Raw genomic sequence first — 12,054 nt, 5'->3', positions numbered from 1 at the left:
TCAGCAGGCTTCTGATTGGCCAATTGTGATTTGACTGCCTGTGCAGATTTTTTAAAAGTGTTGCTTTGGCAGCAGCTGCCACCACAGCACATGTATCTTTGCTGTGTGACTGAAGGTAAGCTACTGCAGCTGTTTTATGGGTGGCTCTGCCTCGTGTGGACATTTTGTGGACATGCCCACCACCCTGTGTCAGAATTCTGAAGGTGTCCAGAGTCTCAGAAAGGTTGGGGACCCCGTCCATAGAGTTTCCAGTGATTCCTAGAGCTACTCTTTGCTATATCTGGTAAAATTTCAAGTAAGTAATGAGGCTGCAATTTAAAAAACTCCCTTGCCAACGCTCAAAGCAGCTGCAGAAAATGGGATCTGAGAGTGGGGGATGCCCCACCCCCACTGGGAGTCTTTGCAGCCCTGGTTTTAAGATATGTAGTACCAACACTATATAGGAAAGGTAATATACATATTTATTCCCAATAAGGCTACAGATTTTCAATTCTGATACCCAGAAATTTGCCAAACATGCAGAATTTCAGCAAAATAAATTTTTGGGCTACTCTCCTAAATAATACTTGTATTTATTGTAAAACATGGATATGTGTGCATGTGTCTTTAAAAATAAAGTGTGTGAGTTGGATCCTACAAACTTTTCCACTAGATCTCACCACATTTCCCTGTTCACTGCAGCTTTTTTCCCAAGCAGATCTGAACATCCCTAATATAGCCATTTTGGAGGTCAAAATGGGTTCCTCCTCCCAGTTTTGTTTGCAAAACAGCTGTTAGGATCTAATCTAGTATTGGGGGGAGGTAGCATATGGAAACTAATGTATGGAAGAGAAATGCCACATAACTTTCCAATAATGACTGGAAAATTAATGATAAATACTAATAATATTGTTTGTGCATTACTAGGTCATTATATTTCTGTGGATACCTCACAGGGAACAAATGGTGACACAGCTGTATTACTGAGTCCTGATCTGCATTCTGAAGAATGGAGCTGTATCAGACTTATATATCAGATTGCAACATCTTCCGAGCTGCCTGTAGATCCCACCACCTTAAATCTGTATCTAAGAGTAGAAGGAGAAAGCTTTGATAATTTGCTTTGGACAACCACAGAGCCCTCAGAAAGCTGGCTCATAGCTAGTCTTGATGTCAGAAACGGTAGACATAAGTACAAGGTAAGTATAATTTTGGACCAAAGTGCTGTGTTTACTCCTGTAAGCTATTGACCATGTAAATTCTATTTAAACTCGTTACTTGCTTGAGTTTAATGAGTTCACTTCTAAGAATGTTCATCCAGGCATGAATATTACAATCAATGCTCAGTGGACATACTGCAGGAAATTCATGTATGTGATGTCTTTTGTTGTTGTGCTGTACCTCGCTTCTCATGAGAACAAGGTTGAAAAACCAGCTTTCCATATTCATCACTGCTGCTGGGGTAGGGGAGAAATCCAGCTCTCCAAAGTTTCCATGCCAAATAATATGGCATATGGTGATTCTTAGGCTTGCTGTGATTTTATATAGAACTGTTTATATGTATGTTGATCCTTATTGTATTCTGTAATTTTTATGGTCTGCAAGCACTTTCAGAAAGATTCTAGAAAAGCTGTACACGAATGCCTTACATAGAATACACTTAAATATCATTAATATGTGCCTTAAAATAATTAAAAGTAAATTCAAAACTCTCAGCTTGTGGATCACCCATTGTAGCCATAGCAGCATATTTTCTTAGCAAAACAGCTGTCAGGAAGTTATAGTAGCCATCAAGCATAGTAAAAAAAATCAAAACTTTTTTTTTGGTAAACAAATTTTATTTTCTCAGGAATACAACATGTAAGATTAAATCATTTCATTCTATCAATTGTCTACCCCATTCCCAGTTCCTCCCCTCCCTCCAATGGCTTCCCACAATGCTTCCACCCCTGCTCCAAATTACTTCATATCATCAACAATATCAGTTTCTTATCATTACAATCTAAAGATAACATCATTTGACTTAATATTGATCTAAACATATTAAGTTTTGTTTCACATCCCAGTTCGTAAAAAAATCAAAACTTGTTCACTGGAATACAAATAGGATTCCTTCCCACTTTGACCCTCAGTTCAAGCAAATGTATACAAAACTGCAAAACTTTATATAATTGTCTTCCTTGGGATTTATGTGTACAAAATGATTTTGACAATGCAAGTTTTCAAAATATCAGGATATTTGCCAGTGAAATGTGATACTGTGTTTGTAGCTGATGAAGTGACTCACAAAAGCTGTTACCCTGGACAATTTTTTTGGCCTTTAAAGTGCTTTTTGTTGTTGTTCAGTCGCACAGTCGAGTCCGACTCCATGGACCACATTACGCCAGGCCCTCCTGTCTTCTGCCATCCTCTGGAGTTTGCTACTGGACTTGAATTGTGGCTGAGAGATACATGAAAACAGATGTACAGAACTATGCAACAAGCTCTCTTTCTTTTTCTCTTGTACTAGATACTCAGTGCCCTTATCTACTGGCTGAAAACCATAGGTGTTACCTACTAACTAATTAGCTTTTGACATTAGAACTTACATCATGCTCTTTTTGGCTTATTTTGCAGATTGTGCTAGAAGGTGTGTTGGGAAGAGACATTTCTGCCAGCATAGCAATTTTTGAAATTAAAATAACTACTGGCTACTGTATAGGTAAGGAGCTGCGGTGGCTCAAGTGGTTAAGACGCTGAACTGCAGGCTGTGGAAGGTCAGTAGTTCAGCGGTTCAAGACCCGGGTGCCGCATGATGGGGTGAGCTCCCATCTCTAGTTCCAGCTCCTGCCAACCTAGCAGTTCGAAAGCAAGAAATTGCAAGTAGATAAATAGGTACCACTTCGGTGGGAAGGTAACAGCGTTCCGTGCGCCTTGGTGTTTAGTCATGCCGGCCACATGACCACGGAAACGTCTTCGGACAGCGCTGGCTCTTCGGCTTTGAAACGGAGATGAGCACCGCAACCCTAGAGTCGGATTCGACTGGCTTTCGAGCAAGGGAACCTTTACCTTACTGTATAGGTATAACATTTATTTTTATTATTTCCAGTAAGAGTGAGGCTTAGGTGTGGAAACGAAGTGTGGAATATTACTTCAGATTAGGGTAATAGGTAATACAATATGTATTTATGTTAATAATGGCCTGCCTTTCTCATTGAGACTCATAGTAGTATATATGATAATAATGTAATTTGACATTGTGAATTACTTTTTGCAATAATGCTGTAGTTCCTCCTCTTACCTTACTGCATGCCACAGTGCATGCTGCCCTTGAAATTCCTGACCCTGGTATTGTTTTTTTCAAGGGTTTGCTGGGGAATGGGGAAGGTGGGGAGGATCTGCCTCCACAAGCTCCTTGTGGTTTGCATTTCATAGCAACTAGCCCCATACACTAAATTGATTGTAGTCAGTAGTAGTACATCAGATGTTTAACAGTGTCATGCAACAAATGCTTATGTACTGTGAGGTCAGAGCGTCAATTATTGTCTTTGCACCTGCAGAATGTAACTTTGAAGAAAACCATCTTTGTGGTTTTATGAACCGCTGGAATCCCAATGTGAACTGGTTTGTTGGTGGTGGCAACATCGGAAATTCACAGTCCATCCTTCCAAGAGATCACACTCTTAATGATGAATTCGGTAAGCAAGAAAGGTTATTTGTAGGGACAGGTCTAGAAATTATGGAAATTCCACTTAGAATTTTGATTTACTACTTTATCTACTGGAAGCCTTTTTTTCTGAATTTCTGACATTAAATATGGGAGCCGGGAACCTGGCTATATGCTATGTGGATGCTATATGCTATGAGGATGTAATGTGATACCCACTACCTCTCTTTTTATCTACATTCTACGTATGTTTTTAATCTGTAGTTACTGTGCACTTTGTAATAAATAGATGTATTTTGTTCTATGGTTTAGCTGCTCAGCCTTCTAGGTTCCTAACTTGCTACTGAAGTTGGTTCCCCCCCCCCCACTTTTGCTGTTTCCTACAACTGAATATGGGAGCACCATGACCAAAATATTTAAAATAAAATTACTCACACATTTAAAATAGAACAACTTAAACAAAATACTCTTCTTGCAAATTGCCTTATTTCTTAATAAATGTGGAGAATTATTAATGTTAATTGGCAATACGCATTAACTATAGGACCAATAACCTATGTATATGGGAGTCCAACTTATCCAGATCCCAGAAATAGACGCTGAGAGTAGATCTTAAAAAGCAGTGATTTCTTTTACTGAAGGATTCTCACACATACAATATAAAATCAAACATGCACACAAGTGATACATATCTAGGAATTTTAGATAGAAAAATACAGAGATGTTTGCATTAGCAGGAAAATATCATTGGTGGGCGATACATTACCTGTCCAACATGGTGAGTCGAATCTGCAGTGAAAAAGGAAATAACTAGGGAAAGGGGATCGTGAGTTGACCAGCAACACATGTGGAAAGGTCCCAAACTGTGCAAGGAATGGAACCGATAAGATAGGGTGGGGTTAGGAGAACAGAAGCGAGAGAGATAGCAATGGGGTGATCCTCTCCTTTTATACCCTAAGATGACTGGAAGCTGGCACTTCCTTTGTTGTTTAACCCCAGGAAGAGCTAGAAAAATCTAGATGCTAATGGGTCATAAGAATGGGATTAAGGGTTGGGCAATTAAAATAATGTTTCTCTAATAGTGACATCTCTTAAGGGGAATGGGGGAAAACAAAAGAAAGAAAAGAGTAGCGATGTCCCAGCTCCACTGCCGGTAGTTGATGTTAAGGATTCGATGATTAACAGCTGCGTTATCAGGATGGGTGGCTGGCAGACATGCTTGCTCATTAATGCTATCATGGATGAAGTTCTTTTGTTTAGGATGAAGCTGAGTATGTGCTTCACCTGGGGCTATCAATATGCAGAGGTGGGGGGGGGAAGGTGCCAGCGTGATGAAGAAGAGAGCTTTTTATGGTGTCTGTGAAGGAATGTCCAGGTTCCCTTTGCAGAGAAAGACTTCTCTTCAGTGAACTGCTGCTGGTTCCATGTGTTTGCAGGGTCAGGGAGGCTGGCTTGCTTTCTGGCATCTGGCTGCGGAGATGCAGGAGCAAGAGGCATTGGGACTTCCATGGGTCCACATCTGGGTAGGCACAAGGTTTCCCTTGTCTGTACACATGCCAGCATTCCAGTAGAGTGGCAGTCTCATGACTACCGTCCAGTCCATTGCCCTGGTACACTTTTTGCACAGTCCAGCTTTATAAATGCTGTATAAGGTGGCAACATGGCAACACAACTTAGTTAATGGCATTTCTTACATAAAAGGAGGATTCACCTGTAAAATTCTGACACCACAGATTCAGCTTTCCATAACAGCTTTTTCAGCTACAATATTTAACTATATGGCATACACGAACAGAACTGTGATTTTGCCCACTTTTCAAGTTAACTGTGCCCTATATTCTTGCCTACTGTTTTACATTCAGGCCTGTTTTGTTTCAAGGTCTTGTAACTCTTCATACTTCATTCGTACTGATGAATAATTTCACATGGTATGACTTATCCAGGCATTGTTCCCAGAATAACTTCTTTGGAATCTCATCAGAAATTTAAATAGACTATTACTCTGGCTTGAATGAATAAAACCAAATATGAATAAAAACCCAATATGAGCTCCTCATTTTTCATCAAGGTTGTCTTTCTACATTTCTACATTTAGTTACTATGTTACTGTTGCTTTAAGATCTTTAATAGTAAAGAATGTGCAGTGTTTGTCCCTTTAATTTCATGGACTCTTCTGTCTTTTGTTTTGTCATATAGGCTGCTTCCCCAAAGGGTTTTCCCCCCCCACATGGGCAGTGAGAAGCCTCTTGGTAATAACTGGGAGTGTATAGACAATGTCATAGCTCCTTTATCTTAATTTGAGGGGGAAAACCTAATTTTCTCTGGCTCAAGGGGGAAATGGCAGGGTGGCTTTGGGCAGAACATTCATATCAACACTCTGCCTGAAGTTTCTTCAGGGAGGGGGGTGGAGCTAAGCTCTGCACCCCCCCCCCCTTTAGCCCTTTAAAGGCCTTTTCCCTTTCCCTGCCAAGGGCATGTGGGTGCTAGTTTCACTTTTTTTTTATTCCTGCTTGCAGCTAATGCTGTGGCTGAGATGTATATTCTTGCCTTTGTATAGACCATAGGGTCAGTTATCTGTAGAAACAAGCCATTACAAAAGGAACAAGGCAAGGAAAGTTACCTTTTTTCTCGCAAGATATTGGTTTGCTATGATGTTTGTGTCCCCAGTGCTTTTGCAAAGTAGGAATGAGGAATGAGATTTGGTTCTTGAGCTCTGGAGAATATCTTTAACTAAGGCTCAGGAAACAACTGAATTAAGGCTTTATTGTATAACTTTGTGATACATTAATAAGAAACTAAGGTTTATGAGATTTATTCTCTCTAATCTTTTGACAGTTATGAAAATGTCCCTGTGTTTAGAGTACTCTTTTTCCCTTCAAAAACTATACATGTTGTTGGAATATAGGAGCTCCATTCGATAGTATTTGGTAGTATTTTGAGTAAAACAAACATGCACTTTAAACAAATGCATACTTTATAATTTATGATCTCCATGTTTATTTTATTCCCAGGTATTAGAACCAGAGTAAAAATATTCTTTTTTAGAAATCTGGTATTATTCTTACAAAACAATACTCTACATTTTGGAATAAAAATGATGACAAAAACTCCTACTTACACCTATACTTTGTATGGGCAAAGTATCAATTCCAATTCCTCATGCAATTTTACTATCTAATTTACTCAACCAGCCCCTTCAACTTTCAAATCTAAGGCTCGGGGAACAACTGAATTAAAATATTGGGTGGTGCTTTCCTGAGTTACAGCACTTCTGTAGTGAAGCCAAAGTATTGCAGTACAATTATAAGAGCACTTTCCTGGGAGTAAGCCCCATTGCGTAGATCTGTTTAGGATGGTACTGTCAGTCCTTTTATAATGTTGATTCCAAGACACACACACTAACTTATGTCAAATGTGACTAGACTTAATTATTAAAACTTATTTGGTTCTTTCCATTAGAAAAAAAGAATAACTTAACCACTGAGAAATTACAAGAACGAAATGAGGTAGCTTTGGAAGTCAACCATTGTGCCTCCAAGTGCCAGACTTCTCCCATGCTATTAGACTGCTGATTGATGGATAATATAGGAAGTATAAAGGTAAAGGTAAAGGTTCCCTTGCTCGAAAGCCAGTCAAATCCGACTCTAGGGTTGCGGTGCTCATCTCCGTTTCAAAGCCGAAGAGCCAGCGCTGTCCGAAAACGTTTCCGTGGTCATGTGGCCGGCATGACTAAACACCAAGGCGCACGGAACGCTCTCCTTACATATAATTGAAGTGGTACCTATTTATCTACTTGCAATTTCTTGCTTTCGAACTGCTAGGTTGGCAGGAGCTGGAACTAGAGACGGGAGCTCACTCCGTCATGCGGCAACCCAGGTCTCGAACTGCTGAACTACAGACCTTCCATAGCCTGCAGTTCAGCAGTCTTAACCATACTGACACCAAAAAGTGCATAATTTGGTACTGCCTTTGTATAGACCATAGGGTCAGTTATCTGTATAAAAAAGCCATTACAAAAGGAACAAGGCAAGGAAAGTTACCTTTTTTCTCGCAAGATATTGGTTTGCTATGATGTTTGTGTCCCCAGTGCTTTTGCAAAGTAGGAATGAGGAATGAGATTTGGTTCTTGAGCTCTGGAGAATATCTTTAACTAAGGCTCAGGAAACAACTGAATTAAGGCTTTATTGTATAACTTTGTGATACATTAATAAGAAACTAAGGTTTATGAGATTTATTCTCTCTAATCTTTTGACAGTTATGAAAATGTCCCTGTGTTTAGAGTACTCTTTTTCCCTTCAAAAACTATACATGTTGTTGGAATATAGGAGCTCCATTCGATAGTATTTGGTAGTATTTTGAATAAAACAAACATGCACTTTAAACAAATACATACTTTATAATTTATGATCTCCATGTTTATTTTATTCCCAGGTATTAGAACCAGAGTAAAAATATTCTTTTTTAGAAATCTGGTATTATTCTTACATAAAAGATACTCTACATTTTGGAATAAAAATGATGATGAAAACTCCTACTTAAACCTATACTTTGTATGGGCAAAGTATCAATTCCAGTTCCACATGCAATGTTACTATCTAATTTACTCAACCATCCCCTTGAACTTTCAAATCTAAGGCTTGGGAAACAACTGAATTAGAATATTGGGTGGTGCTTTCCTGAGTTACAGCACTTCTGTAGTGAAGGCAAAGTATTGCAGTACAATTATAAGAGCACTTTCCTGGGAGTAAGCCCCATTGCGTAGACCTGTTTAGGATGGTACTGTCAGTCCTTTTATAATGTTGATTCCAAGACACACACACTAACTTATGTCAAATGTGACTAGACTTAATTATTAAAACTTATTTGGTTCTTTCCATTAGAAAAAAAGAATAACTTAACCACTGAGAAATTACAAGAACGAAATGAGGTAGCTTTGGAAGTCAACCATTGTGCCTCCAAGTGCCAGACTTCTCCCATGCTATTAGACTGCTGATTGATGGATAATATAGGAAGTATAAAGGTAAAGGTTCCCTTGCTCGAAAGCCAGTTGAATCTGACTCTAGGGTTGCGGTGCTTATCTCCGTTTCAAAGCCGAAGAGCCAGCGCTGTCCGAAGACGTTTCCGTGGTCATGTGGCCAGCATGACTAAACACCAAGGCGCATGGAACGCTGTTACCTTCCCACTGAAGTGGTACCTATTTATCTACTTGCAATTTCTTGCTTTTGAACTGCTAGGTTGGCAGGAGCTGGAACTAGAGACGGGAGCTCACTCCGTCATGCGGCAACCCAGGTCTCGAACTGCTGAACTACAGACCTTCCATAGCCTGCAGTTCAGCATCTTAACCATACTGACACCAAAAAGTGCATAATTTGGTACTGGGGGCAGAATTCAATATCCTGACCAGTCTTGCTTTTGAGAAAAGCAAATTTCTAGCTCCTGTGGCTGCAAAGATAGACTTGAAAGTATATAGACAATATTCGGTGGTTGAATCCTGTATAGGGTTCAGTAGATTTTCAAGGAAATAGGGTTGAGCTTTCAGTGCTCAACTGAAAATGCAAATCAAGCAAGTACATATGAGTTTTTTTTAAATTATGTAATCCATTTATCTTTTTTCCATTTATCCTTGGTGCAAATTTTGTTTCAGTGCTGAATCCCCATAACCCAGAAATTTCTAAATCAATATAGTTAAGAGCTGGTAAAAGTAGTTTGGTTTTGGACATGCTTACCCCATATAATTTGACTTAGGTTTTCTTAACTGGTTATACTACATGCACACATTTTGATTAAATAAAAAACTTTAGACAAATTACTATCAATACAAAATCTATGCTGGAAGTACACTGAAATTTAGGATTTTGTTAAGTCATCCCCCCCCCCCCAACAATGATTCAAGGGTGAAGTGGCCAATAACTACAGTTAACAGCTAGAAAAACACCAGCCAATTACTTTTGGTGCCATTGTAAAACTACTCCCTAGCAACAAATACACAAAATCCAACACAAGCAGGGGGCAACGACAAAACAAAACCTGAGCTATGGAACATCTTATGATTTCTAGTGTTGCTCCCACAAACCTTTGCATTTTTTTCTCTTTTTCTACCTCCATGTCATTGTTGTTATTAGCTTTAATGTTACATGTGGCTAGCGTTGTCAACAGCCAGGAGAAAAATGTCCCACCCCTTTAATAGAGACCTAATGTGTACAAATAGGCAGTTGAAGCTTTTCAGTGGCATGGACATAAATAACATTACCTGGTAAATAATATCCCACTGAGCCTCTGCTAAGGGGACAGGACATTTCCCCTCTCCAGATTGTTATTGTTGGCATGGTACCTAGTATGCAGAGCTGGTGCAAGATGCTTTTAGTCGCATTATGGATGTGCATGAATGTGCACTGTAATGCTCATCTAAGTCCTATTGAAATGGCTGAATGTACCTTTATTTTATTTTATATTTATTTATTTTATTGTTACACTTATATCCCGCCCTCCCCGTGAGCGGGCTCAGGGCGGCCTACGAATAAGGGCAAAATGTACCACATAAAACATTAAAAACAGAATAAAATCAACCATAGTTAACAATGATAAAGTGCTCCAAGATTTTTGATGTGAATCAGAATTACAGTCTGCATCTCTCCTTACATATGATTGAATAGTGGGTGCCAAAGTTCTAAAATGCACTCCTTTCACTAAATTGGGGGGGGGGGGCTTTCTATTTATAGTTAGTTCCCAGATGCAGAAAACATAACAACTGACGATTTGCCATGATTTAGTGGTACCTCAGATTAGCAACTGGAAATGGCTGCATCCCTGTAAGGTCAATTCTGTAACCAGGTTCCTATGATGTAGCCTTGATGCAACTGTTTCTTAGATAAGGCCTCATCATATCTTCCTAGTAATAAAATCTGTCACATTATGCTGTAAAGTTACTGTGTCATGCTTTGCGGCAGGTGGAAATGATCTGGGCTACAGGTAAAACAATCAGAAATTCAAGGTATGTAAGTATGTTTGTCTATAGAAAAATAATCCAGAAAAAAAAGTAATGTATTTACTACAACAAGCACATGAGACTAAGATTAATTCCCAATAATTTAGACCTGTCTATGGGAGCACATATTAAATATAAGGGGGGGGGAATTAATCTTATTAGCACTGATATTCCTAGACAGCTGAATAAGAACATAAGAGACACCAATGTTGGATCAGGCCAAAGGCCCATCCAGTCCAACACTCTGTCACACAGTGGCCAAAAGTACCAGGTGCCATCAGGAGGTCCACCAGTGGGACCAGGACATTAGAAGCCCTCCCACTGTTGACCCCCCCCCAAGCACCAAGAAGACAGAGCATCACTTGCCCCAGAGTCCCTATCTATTTTATTTTATACCTTGTGGCTACTAGCCACTGATGAACCTCTGCTCCATATGCTTATCTAATTCCCTCTTGAAGCTGTCCATGCTTGTAGCCTCCACCACTTCCTGTGGCAGTGAATTCCAAGTGTTAATCACTCTTTGGGTGAAGAAGTACTTCCTTTTATCCGTTCTAACCCGACCGCTCAGCAATTTCATGGAGTGCCCACGAGTTCTTGTATTGTGAGAAAGGGAGAAAAGTACCTCTTTTTCTACCTGCTCTATCCCATGCATAATCTTATAAATAAATATTGTATTGCCCTAACATGGATGGAACAAGCTAGCTAAACAGGGTCGGCCCTTATTAGTACTTGGATAGCAGACCAGCGAGGAAGTGCAGGACTGCTCTACAGAGGCAGGCAGTGGAAGATCACCTTTGCTTTTCTCTTGGCTTGAAAACCCTCTGGGGTTGCTATAACTCAACTGTGACTTGATGGCACTTATCACCATTCCAATTATTACATCATCCTAGTTTTCAACACGATTGGCTCCCAAAGCTGCTTACAGGAATAATTCATTGTATCCTCTTTCATTCTCTGTTCACTCTTGTGAACTTCTTAATAATGTATCTTTCAGTACTGTTTGCAAATGATCTGCATAAAATGTATTTGTATGCATTTTAGATATTTGAAAGGGACGCTGTGTACAAACATAATTTCATTATTTTTAGGTCACTACATGTATGTGGACTCTCTTTATGTAAAACATTTCCAGGAAGTGGCTCAGCTGGTCTCTCCTCGGACAACAACACCTATGTCAGGCTGTTTGTCCTTTTATTATGAAATGCAGCAAGAAAGTGGCATTGTTTTCACGGTCTACATGAAAGATATAACTGGCTTTTATGAAGAGCTTTGGAAAGCAGACAGTACTGTGAATACAGAATGGGTTTTAGCAGAAGTTGATTTCAATGCACCATACCCAATGGAGGTAAGGCCAGCAAATATTTGACCTATATGCCTGTGTATTCTTCACTTTGCAATGTGCCATTAGGTAAAATGATGTTGAAGTGCCATTTCTTTCACATCA

The 12,054-nt window shown here is 39.5% G+C and overlaps 1 protein-coding gene across 1 annotated transcript in view; it reads left to right on the top strand.

Moving 5' to 3' along the window:
• Positions 1-12,054, top strand: part of MAMDC2 (MAM domain containing 2) — a 69,905-nt gene that overhangs the window by 27,321 nt on the left and 30,530 nt on the right. Inside the window, exons 3-6 of the mRNA XM_015420517.1 lie at positions 907-1,178; positions 2,596-2,680; positions 3,519-3,656; positions 11,699-11,955. Of these exons, the coding sequence (XP_015276003.1) occupies positions 907-1,178; positions 2,596-2,680; positions 3,519-3,656; positions 11,699-11,955 (752 nt within the window). The remainder of the gene's footprint in view (positions 1-906; positions 1,179-2,595; positions 2,681-3,518; positions 3,657-11,698; positions 11,956-12,054) is intronic.

The sequence above is a fragment of the Gekko japonicus genome, unplaced genomic scaffold (assembly GCF_001447785.1).
Source record: "Gekko japonicus isolate JY-2015 unplaced genomic scaffold, Gekko_japonicus_V1.1 scaffold576, whole genome shotgun sequence".
Lineage (NCBI taxonomy): Eukaryota > Metazoa > Chordata > Lepidosauria > Squamata > Gekkonidae > Gekko > Gekko japonicus.
The sequence above is the reverse complement of the archived record's forward strand: the minus strand, read 5'-3'. Positions and strand labels throughout refer to the sequence as shown.